At 41.8% G+C, this 26,088-nt stretch overlaps 3 protein-coding genes across 6 annotated transcripts; 1 reads left to right on the forward strand and 2 right to left on the reverse strand.

Moving 5' to 3' along the window:
- Positions 1-1,089: 1,089 nt before the first annotated feature.
- Positions 1,090-10,151, reverse strand: smarcc1b (SWI/SNF related, matrix associated, actin dependent regulator of chromatin, subfamily c, member 1b). 2 transcript variants are annotated; one of them, XM_042435608.1, is made up of 28 exons: positions 9,877-10,151; positions 9,452-9,571; positions 8,988-9,073; positions 8,779-8,860; positions 8,572-8,664; positions 8,311-8,380; positions 8,141-8,210; positions 7,958-8,033; positions 7,556-7,681; positions 7,230-7,312; positions 7,027-7,133; positions 6,880-6,939; positions 6,468-6,496; positions 6,219-6,334; positions 6,000-6,071; positions 5,797-5,910; positions 5,361-5,514; positions 5,129-5,239; positions 4,809-4,868; positions 4,416-4,674; positions 4,191-4,262; positions 4,061-4,107; positions 3,850-3,958; positions 3,610-3,752; positions 2,072-2,206; positions 1,807-1,939; positions 1,551-1,637; positions 1,090-1,447 (listed from the first exon to the last, which is right to left on the reverse strand). In XM_042435608.1, exons 1-28 carry the CDS (start codon positions 10,051-10,053, stop codon positions 1,380-1,382), a joined length of 2,859 nt encoding a protein of 952 aa, XP_042291542.1. In that variant the 5' UTR covers positions 10,054-10,151; the 3' UTR covers positions 1,090-1,379. The 2 variants fall into 2 exon arrangements, with proteins under 2 accessions (XP_042291542.1, XP_042291541.1); XM_042435607.1 differs by having other exon boundaries at positions 3,850-3,970; positions 7,230-7,315.
- Positions 10,152-10,234: 83 nt separating this feature from the next.
- aste1b (asteroid homolog 1b) lies at positions 10,235-15,385 on the forward strand. 3 transcript variants are annotated; one of them, XM_042435609.1, is made up of 7 exons: positions 10,235-10,358; positions 10,783-11,033; positions 11,899-12,165; positions 12,268-13,304; positions 13,424-13,655; positions 13,787-13,979; positions 14,564-15,385. In XM_042435609.1, exons 2-7 carry the CDS (start codon positions 10,796-10,798, stop codon positions 14,886-14,888), a joined length of 2,292 nt encoding a protein of 763 aa, XP_042291543.1. In that variant the 5' UTR covers positions 10,235-10,358; positions 10,783-10,795; the 3' UTR covers positions 14,889-15,385. The 3 variants fall into 3 exon arrangements, with proteins under 3 accessions (XP_042291543.1, XP_042291545.1, XP_042291544.1); XM_042435611.1 differs by lacking the exon at positions 10,235-10,358 and having other exon boundaries at positions 10,855-11,033; positions 12,033-12,165; XM_042435610.1 differs by lacking the exons at positions 10,235-10,358; positions 10,783-11,033 and adding an exon at positions 11,413-11,502.
- Positions 15,383-25,248, reverse strand: LOC121913008 (kelch-like protein 7). Its single transcript, XM_042435612.1, has 12 exons — positions 24,787-25,248; positions 24,505-24,607; positions 23,651-23,744; positions 23,335-23,459; positions 21,707-21,882; positions 20,819-20,993; positions 18,553-18,695; positions 17,985-18,225; positions 17,107-17,308; positions 16,721-16,818; positions 16,414-16,597; positions 15,383-16,192 (listed from the first exon to the last, which is right to left on the reverse strand). Exons 1-12 carry the CDS (start codon positions 24,913-24,915, stop codon positions 16,027-16,029), a joined length of 1,836 nt encoding a protein of 611 aa, XP_042291546.1. The 5' UTR covers positions 24,916-25,248; the 3' UTR covers positions 15,383-16,026.
- Between the last annotated feature and the right edge of the window lie 840 nt (positions 25,249-26,088).

Below are 26,088 nucleotides of genomic sequence, written 5' to 3' on the forward strand. Positions count from 1 at the left end.
CGACATTAGAGTACAAACATTTCTGTGAGCTTGTCTGGTTGGTTTGTGTAGATTCACTTTGTGTGATGATAACGAGGCGTCAGTCTACAAGATAGTATAATAGATATTATTATCACTATTATTATTTTGCCCCAATGTTCAAGATCAAGACTGAAGAAGGCTGTTGATAACATATTAATAAAAAGTTGGAGTGTTCGCCCTACATGTGACGTCTCTACACTGCAATAAATCCTACCTTCATTGAAGTTATAATGTTGAGTTTTCATTGAAACTGTATTAAAGACGCTGTTCTTTGTGGTGCTGTTGGATTGTACTGTTCTACACTGAGTTTCTAATTTTTAGTCTTAGACCCTCATTGATATAAATCAGGTAGACAAAATATTAGAAACATTAGAGAGTTAGATTGATATTTCATTTCTTTAAACAGCTCAGATTTATTGCAGAGGGGATTGTTTGAAAAAAATGGGTAGCATGCAGTTAAACAAGTTCATATGAGGATAACTCTTACCTGGATTCACTCAGTGTACATTAAAATCAAGACATCACCATGATGGTCATTGGGAGTGATTGCACTGAATGTCACCAATTTTCTCTAAATGGAAACTATTTGTTGTGTGGATTCAATGGTTTTGTACTTACTCATACTGGGCCTTTTGTCTATGAAGGAGAACCAGGAATCAGCTAATAAAAATAAAATCCAACAACCAGACAAGTTCAGAATATGTAAAGCCAATATTTTAGTTCATTCACCTACATTGTAAAAACCTGATGTTTTGACTAGTTCATAAAGTGTATGTAATTTACTTTTAGAAAACTTGAAAACATGTTGAATGAATACTTTTGATTTCATTAATTCATTCAGCATACTTGATGAAAGGGAGAGTATTCTAAAGTTTTTGTACAAAGTGAAATGAAAAGCATGTCATTTAAATGCTGTGTAACTGCTGGACATGAGGGACGTACCATGAAGATACACACACTACTTAATGTAGAAAAGAACTTAATACACATTCTCTCAAACAGAAACAGATACAAGCTCACACACTCACAGTTAAACCAGCTGAACTAGGACAGAAGACAAAACAGGAGTTTGTTTCGTATAAAACAACTTTAATGAGCTGAGTTCATTCTGCAGATTTCTCAACTCTGACATCAGAACACAAACATTTCACAGATATAAGACAGACTGAGCCGTTTGACCAAATACACATCAACTGTGTTTTATGTGCTTGTGTAGCGTTCAGTCTATAAAATGTGACTACTGGAGAGTTACAGACTTCAATTTTTACTGTTCCTGAACATCTATGCCAGTGTGACATTTTCATGTGTTTGTCCTTGCTGAAGGAGGACTGATGCATCTGTCCTGTTTTGTGGTCAGATCAAGTGTGGCTTGAAGCTGGAGGACCGGGCTGAGCTGGTGCTATCCCATCAGGCTGTGAGGACGGGTCTGAGACAATAAAAGAAGAAGTCAGCCTAATTACACCCACGGAATCCGACCATGCTCAAAATACAACCAGCATTTTAAACTTATAACAGTAAAAAGTACTCACACATGCCATTGGGAGCTCCAGGGTGTCGAGGGGCCATCGTCTGGGCATTTCCTCCAACAGGCATCATTCGGTTGGGCATGGACTGGCCTGAAGAAGGAGGCATGAAAGTAACAATGATATGACAGATGAAATATAAAGATCTGAGTGACATCAGATGCAGATGTGGTTTGTTGCGTCCTAAAAGGTTGTGAGTGTGTCATATCTTAGGAGGAGTGTGATTTTCAGTGTGTGTGTGTGTGTGTGTGTGTGGCCAGACCTGAATGCTGCATTGTGAATCCCGGCTGCCCCTGCTGCTCCCTCTGCTGGCGCACCTTCATCTCTGCCTGCTTCAGCTGCTCAGTGTGGAAAGTCTGCCTCTCTGACAGTAGCTGCTGCCGCTGCTGCTCTAGCTGCATGACAACACGCATACACATATTGTATGAGTGATATGAGCTTCCATATATAAACCCCGGGGAGAAGAAATGCTAAAAAGATGAAATTTAGCTGGATTTAAAAAGAGCAAGCAGAGCACGTTCACTCACAGCCTCTTTCTCGCGGTCCATGATGGTCTCCAGCTCCTCAAAGTGTCTCAGCTTGATCTCCAGCTTCTTCATCTGGGTCTCCACCAGCAGAGCCACCAGGGACTTGATCTTTCTCTCCTCGACTGCCGCTAAGTGCTGTGAATACAGGAGGAAAAAGATGGAGGAAGTTACAAGTTAGAAGAAAAGAGACACCACAAGAAAGAGGGTGTGGTAAGAGCTTGTAATGAGGAAATGTGGAGGTAGAGATAAAGAGGGAACACACTGAGGAAGAGAGGGAAAGATAAGAGTTGACAGGAGGCAGATGAGGCTAGAATAAATTGGGTGTGACAGAGCGTGTCGGGGATGCAGAGAGAAAATAAAAAGACACTGCAAGGAAGAAAACTACCTAATCAATCATCACAACTAGGGGTGGGACAATAATTGATCCAACTATACATCTTTATTGAAAACATTTAACGTGGTCACACCACCGCAGGTTTACAGTGTCATTCAAACTATTTGTCACGGTAGCTGGCCATGACAGTCGGTGGGAACGCCTCTCTGCCACACAGACAGACTTACACTGGAATCTAAAATACCCATTAATCTCATAGCAACATACATGACACCCCTTTCTGTTGAGGATAATCTTAGGTTTATAAAATGGTGTGTTATATTGTTTAGGTCAGTCAATTTAGTTGTAAAATGGACACTACTTTTGGAAATCCATTGAAACTACCACACAAAGGCCAAAAAACATCCTTACGTATGTTTTGCAACAAGCAAACGTGTACTGTAAGTATTGTATGTTTCAATTCCACTGTTGGATTCCATTATTATGAAGATGACAATGTATACTGTGTCAATTTTTGTCATCATACTATACATTTTTATATCAGCATATGCCTGTGAGCAAGCTTCCGGGTGAGGTAAGGCGCCCTCTGGTGGTCTTTATAATACCAAAATTACTGAGGGCAGAAAATAAAAATCAAAATTTTAAAAGTATGTTATTAACCGGAAACAGATCATGAATCATGGACACACTTGGCTGTTTTTGAGGTTTGATAATTAGTGATTCTACTCATTAATGAGCCAATCAAAGCACCTGTCTTGTTAACACATGTAAATTGGAAAATAGCTAAAATTACACAAATAGCTAGTAGCTACGTGTTAACATAAACACTGCCTTTGCTAAATTATCCAGACAACTAGCTGTTTAGTTAACTTAGCTGCCATTAATATACTTATGGCGCATGGTGTAGATACAGGGTAAGACACAACACCTCACTGGTTAACATAAACTGCAAATTTGGAAACAGAGTGAGCTTATAGAATCATTTACTTTTATTTGTAACCTGATTTTTGGTTCTAATTTCACAAGGATACTATATATTCTCCACATACTCTACATCATTTAGAAGTGCAAAGCCAGGTCTTAAAGTCTTGGTTGCTAGGAGACGTCCGACAACTGAAAAAAGCCTCTATTTAAAATTACAATAATTTCTTCATATTAAAATCCTGTGATTTGTCCGTTTTGAAGTGGGAGGGCGGGTCTTTACCTTGGCCTTTGTAGCAGCGGAGGCCAGAGCAGCTGCTGCCGCCGTGACAACGCTGCCCTCCACCAGGTCCTGCTCCATCACTCTCCCCCCGTCATCCCCTTCTCCCTCCCGCCGCCCTATGCTCTCATCGTCATCTCCCCTCCCTGGATAAAAGAGAGGATTTCTTTAATATAGACAGACATGCACATAAACACATATACAGTAAACGCACAAATACACACTCTGCACATATATACTTACCGTCTCTCTCCTCTGCAAGTATATTTTCAGCATTTTCTCTTTTGACTCGTACTGCCTCCGATTGTGCCGCGCTGGGTTCCACCTTCAGTCCATCCGCCCTAGCGGGGACCTCAAACAGATCCAACACACACACACACACACACACTCAAGGTAAACAACATAAATCATCAGCAGATAGAATATGCCTGTAAAACTCTTATTGGTGTATCACCTGATGGGAGGTGGAGTTTGTCTCCATTTTTTCTGCATCCATTGCTTCTGAGGGACAGAAAGAAAAAATATAATACATGTATTATAGAAAAAACAGTGTGTGACTACGTGTGTATGTACTTCAATCTCACCTGTCTTTTCAGGTTGGCTGGAAGTTTCAAAGACTTTATCCACGGACTCCTCCTGCACTTTGGAAAACTCCTCTGAGGACAAAGATGTAGTGTCACCACACACATTTTTTTTTCCCTTTACACACACACTGTACATACAAAACAGTCTCAAAATCATACATCCACTCATATTAACATGGACTACACATATATGAACACTCTCTTCCTCTCTCTCCGTCCTCTCACCCAGTGCAGCTTTAGCCGCCGCTGATGCCACCCGTGGATCCACCACAGATGCCAGGAAGGCCACAGTGCTCATCACGGGGTTCTCCGATTGGCTGAAAGGCACAGGCTGGTACGCCAATGGGCCGAGGGAAGCCGAGGAGTCTTCCAAGTAAGGGTCTTCTATTGGCAGACGAAGGAAGTGGAGGATACACTCGTCCTGCGTTCGGGAGCCCACATGCTCTGACACTTTGTTCCAGTCATCTCTGTAGACCTCTAGGGCCTGAGAGAGTCAGAGAAGGTAAGAGACAAGTATATACACTTTTATAAAATATCATTATAGTGTAAATTTAATCCACTGTTATAATACAAGTTGTTATATTGTTAAAAGTCCCCCCAAAAAAGTGATAGTCTTACCTCTAATAACAAGAGTGTCTCTTGCTCTGTCCATTCCCTTCCTGCACTGGCTCCTTTGGTCTGAAACAGAGGTCATAAGAGTCATTTAAGAATGATAGTAGTAACTTTTTAAACACCTAACTGCAGATACTGATGAGAAGAGGGACAAGTAAAAAATATGAATGGAAAACAAATTGAGGAAAATAAGCAAACCAATGCAAATACAGTACATGCAGTACAAAATATACTAAATATGCAAAAAAAAGATTAAAACAACTTTAAACAAGCTTTAAAAACAAAGATGTAATTTTCTGTGTGTTTGTGCTGTTGCTGTGTGACACCTTAGGGTGTTTCCTGGCGTAGATGTCGGTGCGCAAACCAAAGTTCTGGCTGTCTGAAGGCTTCTCTCGGCTCTTTTCTGGGAAAAACAACATGTGCTGCGACGCCGACACCTGCAAGAGTGAGAGCGAGTGGCAGAGTTTATCGGGAAAATTTTAAGATTCAAATACAAGCTTGCTGAGCTGTTTGTTATCATGTGCTCTGTGTGTGTGTGTGTGTGTGTGTGGGTTTTACCTGCAGGGGTTTGTGTTGCAGGGGGGCCAGCCCGGACGGTGTGTCAGCCAGTACATTGAAATGAGGAGTGGGTGGGGGTCCCATGGGGAGAGGTCTGCTCTCTGCATCCACCTGGTAGTTAATCATACCCCACTGCTCCAAAAACGCGTGAACCCTGGACACAAAGAATATTTTTTGTTTTTCATTTTGTTGTGTTCCAGGTAAAACTGCTCCCACAGATTCAAAAATGTAAAATACACAAACCAGAATCTGTCATTTTGTAATTAAAAATAAAAGCTGCTTTTGAACTGCAGACCCATAAAGTACACCTCATACTGCATGTTCCTTCCCATCATTAACATATTTAACTCATTAGCACATTCACATAGCTGAACACTCACATACAACACCTAATTTAGCCAGCAATGGCTGCAAACACCCACACACTAACTTATACCTCATTATAGCACAGACGTCTCCTGTGAGGTTGCGTCTGCAGGAGGTTGAACTGAGGTATTCTTGGGGGTTCAGCCGGTACGTGTCAATCATGAAGTTACGGTAGGCCAGGAAGCTGCAATGTACAGGGAAGATCATGCTGTTAGCTTCATCGAGCCTTTGATTTGACATTTTTGCTGATGTATGAATGTCAGCTATACTCACATTTCCGGAGATTTTGACTTGTTCTTTCCATTGAAGAATTCAGGGAGTGCACGCTTTTCTATCGAGTGGATGCTGGGAAATATTGACACAAAAGGTTTTTAGGGTTAAAGCTTAGATTTATAGTTGGGTTCAGATTTGGAAAAGTCAGGTAAGAGGACTACAAACAAAGTGCTGCTCAATGTCAAATGAAAATTTGTGCATTTCTGTGTATTTACTTACCTATTGTAATTGAACCAAGATGTGTAGCTTGGTATTATGATATGATGAGTTTGTTCTGTGATATTGTCTTCTCCCTCTGATAGGCGTGGTATCTCCCCTCTCCCCTCCTCATCCTCCTGATGTAGCATCCAAACAGCGTAAATTAAATAACATTTTTACGTTGCTGACTGAAACAAAAAATAAGCAAACCCTACAGACTACCTCAGTCCTGCTGCAAACATTCTGAACATATGAAAATGTCATATTTACCCTTCCTGGGAAATCATCCTCCGGTTCATCTGAAAGAGGGAAATTGAGGGATGGGTGAAAACTCAAGATGCACACACATGCAAACAAAGAAAGCTGGTATGTTATAGTTCTTAATGTTCTAAACAAGAAACAAATATTCTTGTAAGCCTGGTGCCAGACCTCTGAATCTCTAATTTATTCAGCAATTCAAAAGGAACTGTGAAACGCAATCCAGCTACATGCTTGTAAGTGTACAGACAATCCAAATAACTGATAGCATGCATGTCACCTAAATGCAACACACTGTTGAAGAAGGGATTACAACAAGATTAAAACATAATCTAAAAACTATTGAAACACATGGGTTTTGTTTGAGGTATTCAGATGTATGTACACATGGTACGTTCTTCTGTAAACATTAACAATAACCTACCCAGGTCAGCCATCGTCCCTCCTTTGACAGGAGTATTCTCACTGTCCTTTTTCAGGTTGACTACAAAGAGAAAGAGAATGAAACAAATGTGAAACTCTCCTGTAACACAGGGCATTTTCTAGTTTGTGGTAAATGTGTGTATCTTACCATTCTTGGGTAGTACGACCTCCTCCATGTTAGGGACAGGAGTAGGGTCCTCCATGTCTTTGGTCAGGTCCTCCTCTGGCTCTTCCTCCTGTTGTCCACGCCTTCTCCTGTGCACACACACACATAAAAATGAAAGATGAAACCATGCAAAGAAATACCATACAGAGAGCAAACCCTGTTTGAATGAAACTGGCATGTCTTACCCCTTCTTTCCTTTCTTCCTGCCTTCAGAGGAAGGAGGTGATGGGGAGCGTCTTCTCTTTTTGAAGGGGGTGGACTTTGAGTCCTGCTACACATTGTTATAGTTGGAGAAATAAAAAGAAAGCCGGAGTTTAAGTGTCATGGACTGTAACATAAAAGATCAAGACCCTTTATATTTTGAAAAAACTCCTCTATTACTGTAAGATCTATTCAAATCCATTCACTCTCTGTATTATAATTTTATTGTTTAATTAAATATTTAATTGTGTACTAATTAAAAACACCTTTCCCTTCACAAGCCCTCCTGTGCCTACAGCTTCACACAAACCTGATTGTCTCGGAGGTGAATGCGCTGGCGGAGGATGACTGGTACATTCCTCTCATCCACACAATAGTCTTCCTCGTTCATCCACTCATTGAAAACATCTGTGTCCAGAACCCAGCCAGCATGGACCTGGAGCGCACACATCCACCCGAATAAAATGAGTACTGAATAGGGAGTTCAGGTGTAGGGTAATATATCTTGGTGCATCTCATCAACGCTGCTTGTAACAAACAAATTTCTAGCCGACGGCTCTAACAGGTGCAAGAAAGTTAATTTTGGACACTGAATACAGCTCAATGTAGTGTCATGTTGTGCAGTGTAAAATATCTATATATATCTATTGATATAGTAAAATGTGGCAGCGTGTGGAACAGCACTGGAGGTTGTCTGCATCTGTGTGCTCACCCTCCAAGGTTTCTCTGGATGTGGCAGCTCTTCAATCTCTCCTTCAACATCGCTGGAGGACAACCAACTGTCATAACTGTTGTAAAGAGAAAAAAGAAATAATGGTTTCATATTCTGTTTGCGTGCGAGAACCTCTGTACGTGTTCATGTGTGTGTGTGTGTGTGTGCGCGCTCATGCATTACCTGTTAGGGTGCATGCCCCAATGTACCAAGACATGGTTGTCTTTTCGCATGACAGGACGCATCCATTCATCTAAAAATAGATGTGTTAAAAAAAAAAGTAACAAGTTAAGTCCCAGCTGCTTTACAAAGATAACATACACACACACACACACACAGAATAAATGACTGACCTTCTTCTGTAGAAGCAGGTGAGGGATATATGTGGTGACTGGCGAGCACTCGGTCGTCAGTGAGTGTACCCTGTGGAAGGACAGAATGTGATCCAGTAGCAATGAGACTGAACTACATTATCAGAGCTCCTTTTTAATCAGCCAGACCTGCCTCAGGATACTTTTCTTTAATCTGTAATACTAGCATAACATTTACTCTCCTTATTTGGCCTGTGTAACCCTCCGTCCACTTATCCCTTATCCTCCTCTGAAGCACTTTACCTGGTGCTTGGTGATGATACCGGTCAGTCTGCCAGCCAGTTCCTGATCCAGTGTAGGGTCCAGATAGACCACAGGCAGTGACATACAGTTGTTCTGGTGACACACAAAATACATGTACACATTCATCAATGGAGTGTCCTTTGTGGGCTGGAGTGTGTGTGTGTGTGTGTGTGTGTGTGTGTGTGTGTGTGTATGTGTCTTTGTCACCTGCGTCAATGCTCTTTCAATAGTACCAAACATCTCCACATTCCTTTCAGTTCTTGATGGATTCTGCAAGTCAAACCTTCGCCTGTGAAGGCAGGCAGGGGAAGAAAGAGACATCAATGGCACGTTAAGGAGGAATCAAACAAATGCAGACCAGGTTGGTTGAGGATATCACTGTGAAACAGCAAAGACATAGGAGACTTGCTACTCACCAGCCCTGCTCAGCCTTGAACTTGTAAGCAGTGCCAAGAATGTGGCAGAGTCCACCCCCTGCCCGCAGGTCCAGGAAGCACTGTGCCTGCAGAGAAGTTACTAGCTACTAAAACTGTTCGTTTTGCATGTTTTACCCAATCTTGCTGGCTTTAAAGACATGTCATCTCACCTTTTTACCTTTGTAACAAGGACCACAATTGAGCTAGACTTAGTTTTATTGTGTTTTTATCCTCTCTAAGGTCAAGACTGAGTGATTAAACTCTTGTGTTTACCTTTATTGTCTGTGTATCTATCGATGGTCATATAACATTATAGTGATGTCAAACACCTTTAAAACCCATAAAATCAACATGCATCACAACAGTTGGAGACTTTGGAGGCTGCTAACAGTCAGGGCTATTTTAAATTGAGTAAAATAAGGGTGAACAGTGTGACAGTGATGAACAGTGAGAGGCAGACTCACAGGCAGTTTGGTGAGAGTGGGACTGGTGGCTTGTCTGCCAAAAGCATCCTCTTGGAACTGGAGAAGCTGCAGGGTCACTGCAGCTAGAGCCTGACAGGATGGAGCATCCACCAGCACATACTGAACAGACACACACATTTGGAGATTGTGAGGAGGATCATTTTTCATCATCATGCGGCATTTTATCGACAGTCTCGCTAACTTAACAGCTGCATTTGGTCTGATTAACCTCTAGGATTTAACCACATTTTCACTTCATCTTTTGTATTTCTATTTCAAGCAAGTATTGCACTATTTAACTTTAGTGATCAAATCTTGCTGGCCAGTGTAAACGCAACGTTATCCAGCATGAGATGTTTGTTTACAGTCTGAGCCATTAGGACTTGCTAGCGGGGGAGGAGGCGGCTAGCTTCTTTGCTAATTACCTTTTTGTAGTGCTTCCCGATCCACTGTCGCACCACATCCAGCTGGGCTAAAGTATCAGGACTCTCCCAGAACCTGGCGGACGGACTGCTGTCTTTTTTCCGGTGTGTGGCCGTCAAAGAGCTGCTCTGGCTTGTCCCGGGAATGTCGAGGTTTGTACCTCCGGACATTGTAGCCATTATAAACCGAGATTAATCTCAAACGGGGGGACAAAACTGGCTAGCGCGCTTGCTAGCGTTTTGGGGTTATCGGTTTTTCTCGCGAGATAAACCGTGATTTCCGCAGTTCCACATAGGTTTTTGTCATTTTTTATATTGCTTTTTTATTTTCAACTGTTTTTCAGATTGATTGATTGCTTGCTCTATTTTATTCAATAATAGATGCGTAAAATATGCAAAAAAATATTTTTATGCAAACCAACATATACAGACATATTACAGGCGAGGAATTTTACTTTGAACAAGGAAATAGCTGTGCAAGACATGTGAGTAGAAGTGGCATTGGTTTGTAGCAAATTATGTATTTTTAATGCTTTAATTAACGACCACCTCTTGAATATAGTTTCGTTTACGATTATAAGTGAGAAAAGGCGTATTTCATGTACGGTTCAATAATTTGCTTTCAGTTTATTAGAATTGCTTTATTGCAGCAAATTCCGTTGTGTCGCAATTATTCAAGATACAGTCATAGTGTCCGTTAGGAAAAACTAACTCCTGCTCAGCCGACTGTCTGCCAAGCTGTGGTAGCAGGTTTCCAGTGTGATTTTCTTTTCCGTGGCATTCTATAATTGGATATCTGCAAAACCTCAGAGCCATAACTTACCCTCTATAAGCCACTCAGCGTGGGATTTGCAAGTGGAAAACACCGCAGAGAGTGAAACTAACTCAATTTTCTCCATGTCTTCCTAGACCCTGAGATCCCATGGGTGTCCAGGGTCTTACTACCTATGTGGAGGGAAACAGACAATTCCTTCAAGATGTGAAGTTCAGGGACAGTCGCCTGGTTATCGACGGCTGCAGTCTGTATTTTCGCCTCTACTTTAACCACGGTTTTGACCAACAGCATGGAGGAGACTATGATGCTTTTGCGTGCCTACTCACCCAGTTCCTGTCTGCACTGGCAGCCTGTAACATACAGCCATATGTGGTACTGGATGGAGGTAAGGATCGCAACCAACGCAAATTCTTGCACTCCATCAGCTCCTTTATTATCAGCAAACTGAACTTATTACAATTAATGATAATATTGATACTTAATTATGAAAATATGTAATTATTATAATATTTACTTCTTTAGATCGATCTTAATTTCAAACCAATTCAGAGATTCCCTCCTATTTGCAGAGGCATATTCATTTAAATGTCATTGATTTTAATCTGTGGGTTCTAAGTTATCTTATTTTGAATTAAAGATCCCATTCAGACATATTTTAAGATGTGTATAAAGACTCTACTTTTAGTAATAATTTGTGTCTGATATGTTTTTTTCCAAGTTCAATTATCATTCATCATCATCATTTCATTTCATTTCAAGTTTTCCTGTTGGACACAAGATGTCTCCAACTTCACTGTACAGTCCATTCTCAGTGTATGTGCACTTGAAACTTCAAGTGTCCACTTCACACTTGTGTAAGTTGAATATTGAACCACAATTGGCTCCAAATTAGTTGTGATGTCACAAATCATGCTCGCAGGTCAACCCTTTAAAATTGGATTTTCAATGAGCACAGGGACACTTTCCACTTTCAGCAGGTGAATGTGCCTTCTAGTGTCAAACTCAGCACATACATCATTCTGTATAGTGAAGCTCAAACTTTCAACTTCAGGAACATAAAGGAAAAACATATTTTGAGTGGAGGAGGTCTTTAAATAATAAAGTAAAGTCAGATGTGGTCAATGTGGGCAGTTAATTGATAAATTTACATTTTAAAAAAGCAGTTTGCTCAACCTACACCAATCCTAGGTTTTTCTGCTGTTGTAAGACCCACAAATATTTCATTTCTGTCTCTTTCTTGTTATTATAAGGGATGGACCCCAGTGATAAGAAGTTTCCCACTTTGCGGCAGCGTCTGCAGTCCAAGATAAAGGAGGCTGACAGTATCTCTCATGGCCGAAATGGCTCCGTTCTCCCCCTCCTCACCAGAGATGTCTTCACTCAGGTTCTCATCCAGAGAGGAGTCCCACTGGTCCAGTGTCCAGCTGAGGCTGACTGGGAGATTGCATGTTTGGCTCACCAGTGGAACTGCCCAGTTCTGACCAATGACAGTGACTTTTATATATTTGACCTGCCAGGTGTGGATAGTGACAAGATTTTTCTTAATGTACTTTGTATTAAATGGGAGTGATAGTATCTCACTTGGTTTTACATACTTTATTCTGTATGTCTTATTTTAGGTGGTTATCTGCCTCTCAAGTTTTTCCAGTGGACCAACCTTAATGGTAAAGCCTCTCACCGTTACATCTCAGCTCGGTGCTACACCACTAACAGTCTATGTCGCTGGTTTGGGGGCATGAACCAGGAGTTGCTACCCCTATTTGCTGTCCTGACTGGTAATGATTATGGAACTCCAAAGGATGCTGAAACACTCCTTTCTCTGCTAGATGTGAGTGCATTTAGGAGAAGTGGTAGCAGGGGTAAAGGTAGAGCACCCTCTTCCCGCATTGAAGGCCTCTTCCTTTGGCTGTCCTCTTTCCCAAGTCCAGTGGAGGCCCTGGAGGAAGTAAGCAGGCTAATGGGGGAGACGGGTGGTAGGGGCAAGAGAGGACAGAAGGGTGGGCTGAGTTCTCAGCTGTGGGCGGCTATGCAGGAGTACCATGTCACCCCTCAAAGCTCTCTGGCTCACTGGTTCTCTGGCAGTCAGGCAGTTCCGGGAGGGCAGACCTCTACACTTGCACAGTTACCGGAGTGCCTGTCATGGGCTGCAGCAAAGGGGCTTTTGGCTCCCTTGGTAGTGGATGCTTTGGTGATGCACAGGGTCTTGCTCATACCACAGGTAGAGAACAGCAAGCTACCCAGCAGCCACTGTAGTGCCAGAGCTATACGCCAGGCTATATATGGGATATTACTGCAGAGAGGTCAAGATAACATGACTCAAGGAAGAGGTAGAAGTATACAGCAATTCTATGGAGCAGAAGGTGCTGTCCATTCACAGGATGTTAGGATACAAGAAAATATCAGCCGGGGTATGAGAGGTGGGAGAGGTCGAGGGGGAAGGGGACATGGAGGTAGGGGTCAGGGCAGTGTTTTACCCACACAGCAGCAACACTTCTTCAACACTGAAGAAGCAGCTGGTGTAGCTACAATGCAGACTCAGGGCTCTAGCGCCCCTATGTGTGTGGAGGAATACGACCGTCTGGACCTGAACTTGAAGAAAAACCAAATGGAGGCACATCCACTCAAAACCCGCTTATGCATGGATACACTCGGCCAGGTAAACATGACAACAAAAATAATATAAGTTAGGTTTATATTGTCTGGGAACAGTTTTCAAGATAAATTGTTCACGTAATTTGGTGTAATTTCCCAATGTTGTGCCTTGATTTCATCCAGGCTCCCGTGGCAGCTCGTCTTGGTGTCCTGTTAGAAGTCTTAGGGGTGAAGGAGTCTGTCCTGAATCCTGCTCCTATCCACTTGAGGCTGGCTGTAGCAGTAACAGGCTTCTGGCTGCGAGAGGCCATACCAACACCCTCACAACTTCAGGTCCAGGCTTTGGTGCTGGGCATGGTTTATGGAGAGCTGTCTTGGAACAACCAGCCCGGAAGTACCCACCACCAACAGGCCGGTTAGTCATGCTGTGTGGCATCTTTTATTTCATTCCCCAAGCACATTTTGTGGTTTGCTAAAAAAGTAACAAAGCAAACATTGATCTAAACTAAATGATCTAAAATCTGTTGTTGATGTGCACCATTCCAGTCCCACAGCCAAACTGGGCAGCAGAGCGCAATGTGTTGGCAGGGCTGGATCGACAACGCATGAGAGCAGGGGAGAGACGGGGCTTGGATATAGGAGTGGCTCACAGTTTCAGCCAATGGCAGGCCTGCCTCTGGAGTGCGCTGTGTCTTAATCAGCTATTGCTGCTGCCACTGCCTGACCCCAACCTGTCATGGTAAGACCGAAGGATAAAAAAAAGAGAGATAATAAACTGTTTGCATTTTCCACCAGTTTATCAACCACATAGTGTGAATGAGAACTAGAGCTTCAACTAATGACTATTTTCATTAAGGATTAATCTGCCAATTATTTCTTTGATCGTTAGTAGTGGATAATAGACATCACAGTTTGCCAGAAACTCAAGGTGACATTTTCAAATTGCTTGTTTTGTCCAACCAACAGTCCAAAACCTCAATTTACCATCACATAATATAGGGAGAAGACGCAAATATTCACATTTTAGAAACTGACAAATGTTTTGCATTTTTGCTTAATAATTGTCTTAAATGATGAATTATCAGTTCTGGTGATTGATGCTTTTGGCAAAGGTTCCCAAAGCTTTTTATGTCCATGACAGTCAAATCAATACATTTAAAGGATTGGTACAAAAAACTTTTCTCATGTACCTCTAGTGGAATCTTGTTATGCAGTTAATATATTTGCATAAGTTTTTAAATAACCATCTCTCAAGATTAATATCTGCAGATACCACCATGGCAAAGTGAACCTTTGCATCTTCTCCCTCTGTGTGTTTCTCAGGTTGTTCAGCGGTACCTTGGTGCATGGCCTCCTCAGGTACCTGAAAAGCGGCCGAGCTGCTGAATCCCTCTTAGCTGGGGCTTCCTTGTCTGGAAATCTTTACTTCTCCCTGCTGGATGCTGTGAGGATCTGTGGCTCCAAAGCCCATCCCTCCTCTTCTGCAGAGGGAAGGGGAAGAGGCAGAGGCCGGGGACGGGGACGGGGACGGGGAAGTAGAGGAAGAGGGGGAGGTAGAAGAGGAGCAGGGGGAAGGGGCAGAGGATCTGAGGAGATCAACAACAGGTTTGCACTACTTATGAGTGAGGAAGAGTATGATGATGATTGATAAGGAGGCAGAGAGAAATCAACAGATTGATATGAAGCACTTAATAGGGGCCAAATGACATTCCAGATGCTCAGGGAATGACACAAATTGTCATTTTCAAGTGAACACATCTTAAAGTTTTCCACCGTGCTTCTATCTTTATAACTATATTGCACTAATTTAACCTTCCTCACTAATAGCAACCTGTTTTTGATGTTAAAATTTGATGTTGCTGATTCAAATCATGTGATGTCAAGACATACTGTATGTATCAAATGTTTTCCCAAAGCACATTATTGCCATATTTTAACAGATCTATGACTGCTTTTATCAGATTATCACTTGTTTTCAAGTGGACAGTTTGTGTTCAGTAACATCAACACAAAATTTTCCAAAAGTGGCAGCTAATGTCATCTCAGTGAGCAATGTATTTTAATCACAGATGCCTTAATATCCCATGAATTGTGATCTTGAGTTGTTTGCACATCTTTCTATAATAAAAAAAATTGTCAAAATCATCGACACGTTTTTTTAATTATCACATTCAGATAGTTTTTACTCCACATATGGCTGATAATAAGATGTTTATTCTTTCTTTGTAAAGTCTATTTTGAGTTACGATGACTTACCAAAGGATAGTAATTAAATATATACACAAAAAAGATTCATATACTCCATCTACTATCTAGTACATACTACACAAGCAAAAATAAAACAAAATCACAAAGATCTTCTTTAAGGACCAAGAAATCAAATTTAAAAAAAATCTGACAAGCTGAGATTTCTTCAATATTCTCAGACTGTATTTGTCTTTTTTTTGTTTTTAAGATATTTTCTAAATCAGTCTGTTGAACTGATTTTGCAACTCGCTCTGATTCGCTTTTCTTACATTTGTGGATTGTGTTCCACTGGTGTTCCACTAACAGTAGAGTCTACAATGCTAGTATGGCTAAAAAATAAAGAGAAATTTGGACACAAGAGATAGCTGAATACAGAACATTACCAGTCTGTTGCCTGAATACGCATGTGATTATTCACATTAGTGTGTGCTGACATGACATGAAGACTCTCCTCATGTACATGAGCTCAGTTAATTCAGTGGCTGTCAAAACTGCCATTAAACGTCACAAATGAATATACATAAAATCTCCCTTGTGTCCTATGAGGATGATGAGGTTGAGGCAGATGAAGAGGCAGCAGCCGCAGTGTGCGTCTGAGAGTCTATGAGGTCCATGTCCTCGTCCTCGTTCACTCCACATGTGTCGACTACACAGATAAGGCAGCTGGTGACGGGAAACGCTCGTACCTTGCTGCAGGTCACCCACCTGGACACACAGAAAAAAACGGATTTACAGCATGAAACTGGAATAAAAATCCAAACTAAATTCAGAGTTTATTTATTTCATTTAAATAAGACAGATGTTGAGGCAGGAGTTATTGTAAGTCATACATATCAGCAGCAACAAAGAAAAAATGTCAACGCCTATTTTTGGTGATATTACTGTAGTTTTATTTGACTAATATTGAGTCAAGTTGGTACACAAACCTGTCAGTGTCAGTGTGGTACTCCAGGACATGTCCGAGCCTCCCAACCCCTTGAAACCCCGCCAGCACATAGATGGTATCGCCCACAGCCTCACACTTCACCGTAACACCTCGCCATGGCATCGCTGAGGCAGCACGCCACTCATTACTGGCGATGTCGTAGTACTCCACCGAGTCCAATCCACCTTGAAAAACACACAAAGGAGTGCAGTGAGTTTCTTTATATCACATCTCTGTACTTACACACAGAGTATTATGACTACAGTGGCCACTGGTATTAATAGTAGTAGTAATATTTGTATTATTACCCAGTGCCCCCTGCCCTCCAATAGCATAGATCCTGTTGTTGACCACCACCAGCCCGTGGTTCTTCCTGGCTACTCTCATCCCACATAGCTCCTTCCATCTGAGAAGAGAAAGAGGGAGACAGAGGCAGGTAAGAAGACAAGAAAAAGATCTGTTAAAATGTAAAATTGCAGTGTAACAGAGAATACACACATGCAGCGATGTAACAAGAACAATACTTGAATCACTGCTTTTTTGTGCATATCATTGTCATGTAAAACTCTTGTTATTCAAAATTTGCAAATATGGTAAAGAGTTCCCTTTTTTGCAAGCCACTGTCTTTCCTTATATTTTTTATATTACGTCAGAGTTACCTTCTTACTGTGTACAGTGTATTTCTGTGACTCACTGTTGTGTGTTGGGATCATAGACCTCACAGTTGTTGAGGACCCTGCCAGAGACATTGTTGCCCACAGTTCCTCCACAGACGTAGATGAGCCCATTGGCCTCAACTGAGCCGTGGCTGCAGCGGGCCATCAGCATGCTAGTTTTCACTTGCCATGACTCTGTCCTGGTGTCGTAGCACTCGAAAAGGTCCAGGGCTGAGCTGCCTGCAGACACACGCATACAGTATATAACATCATGATTAAATATGTCCAGAAGTAGGAGGTATTTCTCCCATAATGAATAATCAACTCTGCTATATCTCTGGCAGAATTTCTTTTTTTTTTTGCAATTCAACTTCAAGGTAAAAATTATCCCTTTAAAGTTTTCTTCTTTTCCTTAAAGGTCCAGTGTGTAGAATATAGTGGCTTGGCAGAAATGGAATATAATATTCATAAGTATGTTGTAATTAGTGTGTAATCATCTGAAAATAAGAATTGTTGTGTTTTTGTTACCTTAGAATGAGCCCTATCTATATAGGGGGCAGGCCCTCTTGCAGGGAGCCCACCATGTTGCACCACCATGTTTCTACATTAGCCTAGAACATACAAACCAAACAATGGCTCTAGAGAGGGCGTTGTTCATGAGTTTTGCGGCCATTGTAGGTTCTCCTACACGCTTGGAAGAGGAGGGGGAGGGAGAGGGATATTCAGTTGGTTGCAACCTGCAACCTCACTACTAGATGCCACAAAATCTTACACACCTGACCTTTAACCACATCAACCTACAAACCTATTTTATCCATGCCATTATAAAACTCAATTACCCCTCAACGCATTCAGTAGATACAGAAAATCCCGACTCCTAGGTCCAACTCCCTCTCCCCCACCTCCCTGTTCTCACCAACTTCCGAGCCCCCGGATGTGTAGATCTTGCCCTGGGCGGCGCAGGCAGCCAGGCTGTCACGAGGTGTGGGAGGACCTAGCTTGGAGTACCAGCTGTCCTTCAGGACGTTGTAGCAGTCCATACGTTTAATGGGGAAGAGCTGTGAGCCACCCAGGATGTACACCACATTGTCCCAGAAGACGGCTGTGGCATCCCGGCGCTTCTCGAAGGGGCAGCGGATGTCTGTCCAGCTGGAGTCCTGCATAAAAACCAAGACTGACACTTGACCACTGGCAAATATGATTAGACTAGACTTAACTATACAAAGCTATGCTATATTGTTGTTTGTGCAACATATAATCCATACAGGGTGAGATACTTATACTGTCAACTTTTCATAATCTAAGAAAATAAATTAACCTTATTTTCACAGTGAACACTTTTAAGCCCAAAAGTAGTTGAACAATTCTTTCAACTGAAACCCCAAATTGGACTTTTGCAAATTGCATAAGAGTGTATATCCACCCAACATTTGCTGACTTGACAGCCCCTGTGGGTTAATATGTTTGCACGTACAAGAAGGTACCTTGGGGTTGAAGTAGCGGCAGGACTGTGGCTGGGAGCCTCCAAACAAAGCAATTCGGTAATCATGCTTCTTGCGTCGTGGGCGGCTGCTCTCTCCCAGGTCCTCTCGATCCTCCAGAGACAGTAGGTGGTAGCGCATCCCACCTGGGACAAGAGCACAGGCTGTTTTTTGTTTCGTGTGAGTATGTGTGCTCATGTAAAACCAATAGACCCTAAAACCTAAGGTTACATATATAATCCCAGTTCTCTGATTAGCATGAGTGAGTGTCTCACTATGGGAACGCCTCCTGCCAATCAGAAGTTCAAATAATATTACACCAGCCCTAATTGGCTGGCACTAGTGACGCCTATGTCAGAAGGGGATGGGACCCTCCTCCTATATATTGGGTTGACATGGTGTCGGTTGTCATTCAAAACAATCTCACCTCTTCTTCACTTCCATAGCAAGGAGGGTGGTCTCATGAGACACTCACTCATACTAATCAGAGAACCGGGGTTATACCTATAACCTTAAGTTCTCTTTCATAGCATTCTTTTTGTGTCTCATTATGGGAAAAATACTGTCTCCCGGATTGCCAGACATGCCTGAGAAGAAGACAACTGTCCCCAGTGGCACTTCACAAAGGAGGAGCCACTTTCTAAGAAGAGCCTGTACTGAGGACTGAATGTGCCAGGGTTGGTGCCGTGACATCCAACCTATAAAATCTAGCAAACGTGTCGGGCGAGGCCCAGCATGCAGCCACACACACTTCTTAAATAGAAACTCCCATAAAGAGAGCCCACAAGGTTGCTAAAACTCCAATAGCTCCCACTATCCAGTGGGACAGATGCTGTTTGGACACAGGCTTACCCACGTGTGGTTTTGTCCAAGACACAAATAACTGATCGCCCTTTCTAAAACCCTGGGTCTTGTCTACATTAATTCGCAGTGCATGAACTGGACACATAGTATGCAGACGCTGATGCTCCTCAGAGGAGAAAGGCAGGGTATAAAGAGTGGCTAGTTCTATACGAGAGCACAAGCCTATAACCGTTGAGATAAAGGCAGGGTTAGGCTGCAGACTGACCTTAGTTGGGCCATCAGACATTGGTTGAGGGTAAACCTGTTGCCCCTGCAAAATAGCACTAGATTTGTATGCATAGTCTCACCCTTTTTCAGTGGATAAAAATACTTTAGCTAGGACAGAGTCCAGGATGAGCCCTATGAAGGTATCATGCCGTCAGGGTAGCAGAGGCGTTGAGGACTCTCACTGACAGAGCTGCTGCCTTTTAGCACTTATCGGTGAGGCTGGACTGGAAGGAGTCTGTCTTGGAGGAACGTGATAGAGCCAAAGAAGACAGGGAGGTCTTTAGATGAAGGTGGCTCCCTACCAGTGGCTCTATGAGCGGCATCTGGCAGACACCATCGTACTCCGTCCCCTCACAATCCAGCAGGGAACCTCCAACAATGGGGTGTCTCTCGCTGTATGGCCTATCTTTCCACATCACCACTATCTTGGTAGTTCCAGAAAAAAAGGCAGCACTTGCTTCCCTGTCTTGTTCGCTGTTGGCAATTTCTTGCCATCAAACTGAGATTTCACAACCTCTGCTTTAGCGACGGGCCATGGGATGTTGAGCCTGGTGGCTGCTCACTTGCACATATCCTGCATGTCCAGATTCAGGAGAGGTGATGCCGTGGTTAGCCAGCGGTGCTACTTTTCTGGAGGTATTGCTACCTGTTAAGGGGTATTGCTACCTGTTGGGGGGTATTGCTACCTTTATTAGCAAAAGTACTGCTACTTCACCCTAAGACTAGCCGAAGAAGAGTATCACTACTGTTCGTAAACTAGTGTGTAACTGTACAGCTGGAGCCGAAGCGCCCAGTGACCGAGTTGTGCACTCGAGTCCATGATAGTTCAGCTTAGTACCTGACAGCTCAGTTGACAACAGGCTTCTGTGAGAAGCGACAAGAGGTTTTTGAATGATAACTGACGCTATGTCAGCCCAATATATAGGAGGCAGGTCCTATAACCATAGGTGTCACTAGTGCCAGCCAATTAGGGCTGACATGATGCTATTTGAGCTTATGACGAGGTCACATAGGAGGCGTTCCCATAGTGAGACACAAAACAAATACTATGAAAGAGAACTAATACAGTTTTCATGTTTAATTTTTTGTGTTTCTTCACATGAGAATGATACAGTCAGTATTATATATGTTATATGTGTCTACAATTATATGCATGTCCATATGTTTGTGTGTATGGGTTTTATCTCTTTCTACGCACTGATGACCATCTTGAGGCACTGTGGGTTTTCCTGGATGAGAGGCTCAGCCTGCACTGTCTTGGACAGAAAGGTTTTGGAGACCAGGGGGAAGCGAACACACCCCAGCACCTCCACCATATACTGCTGTCTGTTACACACATCGTACTTCAGCCAGCGCACCGCTGCGTCATAAATCTACAAAATGCAACAATAAAACATGATTGAAAATACCAGTACAAGGGATATTCTTTCTAGCAAAATCTATTGCTCAGGGTGTCCTAGTTGAAAATGTACTTTCCGATCTCTCGGGGCTTTGAACAGTCTGATGGCAAGGCAAAAAAAACTTTCTTTCATCTTGCTGCTGGTGTTATAGTTAAAGTTGTACTTCTTCAGGTCTCTTAAATATAGATAAAGAAAAAGATAAAGTAAGTACAACCCCCCCCCCCCAAAAAAAAAACAAAACATGTCTATACCCTTCTTACTACAATGATTGAGCTTAATAGATCTGTATCAACTGATACTTCGGTACAAAAGGGCTAAAGGTTACCATACAGGTCAGAAAAATACAAAGCACAAGTTTACAGCAGATAATAAGAAGGCTGTTTGCAGGCCAATTCTCTATTGTTAATTTTGCTTTGTTGTGAGTAACCCTATTTATTTGGTACAAGCTTGTTCAAAATAAGCATTATTTGCACATATTACTTTTCTAAAAAGAGTTAGGGACTTATTCTTGTGCCACTTCCCCAATCTTTGGTGAAGTCCTGCTGAAATAAAACAGTAATACTGGGAGATTTCTGCAAAAAGGTGGATTTTTTGGTTCTTAAGTATGTTCTTTAAAATGATAGCACAAAATAAATCAAGCATGTAGTCAAAGAATGTTGTTGCGTGTATATATTATAGATGTGTACCTGTGCCTCAGCACGGACAGTGAGTTTGTCCTGGTGCAGTAGATGTGTGAGCTGTGTGACATCCAGTTGCAGAAACTCGTCCAGTTTGTAGACTTCAGTGAAGTGGAGCTGAAAAAAGTCCTCTGCTGCTGCCTTGAGCTCAGGACAGTCCATACAGTCTGCCAGGGCTGAGATTCCTAGAGGAGGACAGAATAAGGAGCAATGAGTAATGAGTTTTCCCGCCTAGCCTTAAAAAGCATAACTCGCTCAGCTGGAATAGAGATGCACTGATCCGACTTTTTCAGTCCCCATACCGATACCTGGGCTTTGGGATTGGTAATTGATACCGAGTACCAATCTGATACCAGTGTTTAATTAATATGCTGTATCCCTCACTGTGTGGAAAAGACTGGGATCATTCTTTTATGTGTAAGGAAAAATCAGGCTTGTCTTAAACATTAATTTCCTAACTTTGTAAAACAAAATTAAACAAATAATACATATATATATAAATTTCCTGAATTTTTATTTATTAAAATAATGGCACACAATACCAGATTGGCCCATTGTCACAGATACCTGATCCAGTTATCTCAGTCAGTATCAGACTGATATCCGATATCAGTATCAGTATCAGTGCATCTCTAAACTGGTATTTATAGTCCCTTAGTCTAGGTATTATTTAATAACTGATGCTGGTGACTTAATAAATTAAAGGGTACCCATTATGCTTTTCATTATTTCCAGTCATATATATGATGTTACTATGTCGGATGTTCATATTAAATGTGGCCAAAGTGTCAAATAATGATGTAAATGTATGTAGAAGTTATCCCTTTGAGCAAAAAGCAACAGCTTCAGACTACTCTGAATGCTCGTTTTTTTTTTTTTAAAACTTTCAGCCCAAGCCAACCTCGGCTCATGACGGATTTCTTTGTATAGTCATCTGCTCCATGCAGAGTGCCCATGTTCACTGCTCCGCTCTGCTTACATTATGGTGTTTTTCCATTGTTTTGGGGGTAATCACACTGAGCCATGACTTGAGTCGAGTTGGCACGCTGTCAGTGTTTTTCCATTACACAGCACAGCAAAGTAAAATAAGTTGTTTACCTGTTGGAGGTGTGCCGGTTGTCTGCAGCTCTTCATCAAACATCATCATCACTGTGGCTGTTTCTGCTTGTACTATTCCTCCCTGGATTATTTCTAACTGAACAAATAGCCCCAAATATCACCATATGTCATTGTGTCGACCTGTTATTTAGTCATATAAAAGCTTTTAATATGAAGCAATAAATCAGGAAATACTGGGTTTGCATTGGCGGTAACTTGACACGACTCTGATACAGCTGCCCCTTGGCAGCCTATGGAAAGCTGGCCGATTAGAACAGAGTGGGCTCCTCAGAAGGGGGGCCTTAAAGAGACAGGAGCTAAGACTGCCTGTTAAGAGACAGAGGCTGAACTGAGGGGCTGCATAAAGGGTCAGTATAAGATAAATAAGGAGTTTTTTGAGCTGTGAATCATGGAAAGCTACTCTATTGGAGTCCCAGAATAAAAATAGAGAGCTGGAAATGAGCATAATAGGTCCCCTTTAAGGATCAGAGGGCTCAGCAAGTGAGATAAGAGTTACTTAATTGTATTTCTGTTCTCACCCAAGCAGTTTGTTGCATCAATCTGTCCTTTGAGGAACTCCACACACATTTTCTTCACTGGCTCAATCTGGTACTGGTTGGCTGCATCCAGCAACGACTGGACATTACTGCTGTTCACTGAAATCCTGGCACACACATACACACGCCTTACCATTAAAAGTAAATACTGGGGTGGTTCTGGTGAAATCTCAACACAAAGTGTCAAGACAGGTGACAGCAGCAGCTGGTACAGGTGGATCTTCTGTAAAGTTTAGTGACTCGATTGACACAACACAAACCACCACACCTGTGCTCTAATTTTAGCCAAGGTTCTTACCTAGCTGTGTAGATAAATTCAATCAACAGCTCAATGATCTCAGGCTCAGCACTCCTGAGTTCCACCTCATGGGACATCGACTCCATCATTCTGGCTGGAAATGAGAGAAAAAGATAAGAATTAATAGGAAATAAACACATCCAACAATACATGGCGACATGAAATTAAATGGTTTGAAATTTTTCCTGGTTCATGTGGAATAGCTTGGATGCCTTTAGGCAGAAGGTCCAGGTTACCAAGCTGGAAGTTAAACAGGTATAAATTTTCCTTAGTTCCACGATCAATCAAACTACTGAACAGTAAGAGTGTTCAGTAGTTACATGTATACAAATATATTGTGTATATATGGAGAGACTGTGAACTGCTACATCACCAGTGCTAATCATGTCTTACCTTAATCTTGTATTATGATTTTGGTTTACAAAATTAATCATTTGGTAAATTGGCCATAATCAAAGATTCTGCTTTTATGTCTGGAGCTAAAACAATCATGCTGACAAAAGTTCAGTATCTCTTTCATTAGATTATTAAGACTAGTAATGATGATCACAATATCTAAATACATTACAGGGGTTTTACCTGAATTTCATGGTTATAGTTAACTTTGTTTCTTTTTGCAGCTTATTCAAATCTTAGTACTAAAACAGCACAGATTTCAATATTTTAGAATAAAGGTGCTCATTTTGAAGCATTTTCGAAACACAGCCCTGCATCTGTTATATAATGTTCTATCAGAAATCACATTATCTCCAGCAGCAGAGGCAATTTCCTCACCGTAGTGGTCCACTGGGGCTCAACGTATAAACTATCAAATGTGTCTGTCTATGTTTATGTGTTTGTGTGTGCACACTTACTGGTGAACATGAGGCTGAAGAAATGGCTGGCAGCAGCCAGCACCACCCTGTGGGCAGATATGTGTTTCCCCTGAACCACCAGGGTCACATCACAGAGGGTACCCTGAAGAACACACACACACACACACACACACACACACACACACACACACACACACACACACACACACACAGGTGTCAAGACAGGGTGGACATACATCTACAAATGCACGCACGCACGCACACACGTATGCACGCACACACACATCACATCACATCAGCAAGGTATTCTTACAGACTCACCTGTTTCCTCAGGTTGTTCATGACTCCCATGATGCTGGACAGCTGCCTGTACTCATCTTTGGTGGCACATTTCCTCTCGCTCTTCTTCTTGGTGCTTGACGCCTTCTCCGGTGAGGCCATGCCCGTCATGTCTGGCTGCTTAATGTTACCTGTTACCAGTCAAATTAAACTACAACACATCAGCACCGCTGCCAGCCAGCAGTGTGCAGCTGCAGTCTCTTTGTTGTCGCTCAGCCACTGACAGTCTGTTTGCGAGTCACTGGCAGCTTGATGAGATTGAAACAGACGCAAATTTAGCTACTGCGTCTCCCAGAAAGCTCTCAAAGAAAGAAAAAAAACCCTGTGTTAATCAAGTCTCCAAACAGGTTAGCAACAGTTACTGTGGTAAAAGCTTTCTTCTGCCTTTAGCTATTAGGTTGTAGTTCTTCTTCTTCTTCTTTGTTTTTATTGACCTATCGCAAACCAACTTTAAAGGTGCATACCGCCACCTGCTGGATCGGAGTGTTTAGATTCATGGCATTAGATCATCTGACTACTGATTGGTCTATAGAAAAGAAAAAAAAATCACACCCATATTTCCTAATCCTGTCCTCCCCTTCTCTTCTTGTGTTATGTATATTTATTTATATTATTATGATCAAGTTTTATTTTCTATCTTATGTTACATTAATGTTTTTTAACATGGTTTTATGTTAATTTTATGTCTATTTTCATTTGAAGCACTCGGTGCATGTAATTTCTTTGTCATAAAGCACTTTAAGCTGCATTTCTTATATGAAAGGTGCTTTACAAATAAAGTTTATTATTATCATTCTGATTTCCCAGAAGTCCCGTCCTGTGCTCAGTAGTAATTTTTAAACCACATTCCTGCCCTGTCTCATGTACTATATTTCTTAATGTCTCCCTCTCTGAATTATATTTACTACAATGCATGATGTGTTCTATACATCTTCCAGCGTGTAACACCACTGACACAGATTTGATTGACTTTTCCCCATTATATATAATGTGGAGTGAAAACCTGCATTGTGTAATGATATCCTCCTTTAAACTGTTAAACAAGAACTGACTTCTGTATATTATAATAAAGTCTCCCTTTATGGTCTGTATCTCATTCCTTCTGCCAGGCGTTAATTGTGGCTGTTCTAATTAATGATTGATTAATGATTTAACACCCATATGAGCAGGGGCACAACAAAACTGCACTTCTATACTCATCTTTTGTAATCTTAAAAGCATAACATGAATTTCTATCATAAGATCTTCTCTGACTGTTTGCTTTGATGACAAACCTCTGAGAGC

The sequence above is a fragment of the Thunnus maccoyii genome, chromosome 15 (genome assembly GCF_910596095.1).
Source record: "Thunnus maccoyii chromosome 15, fThuMac1.1, whole genome shotgun sequence".
NCBI lineage: Eukaryota > Metazoa > Chordata > Actinopteri > Scombriformes > Scombridae > Thunnus > Thunnus maccoyii.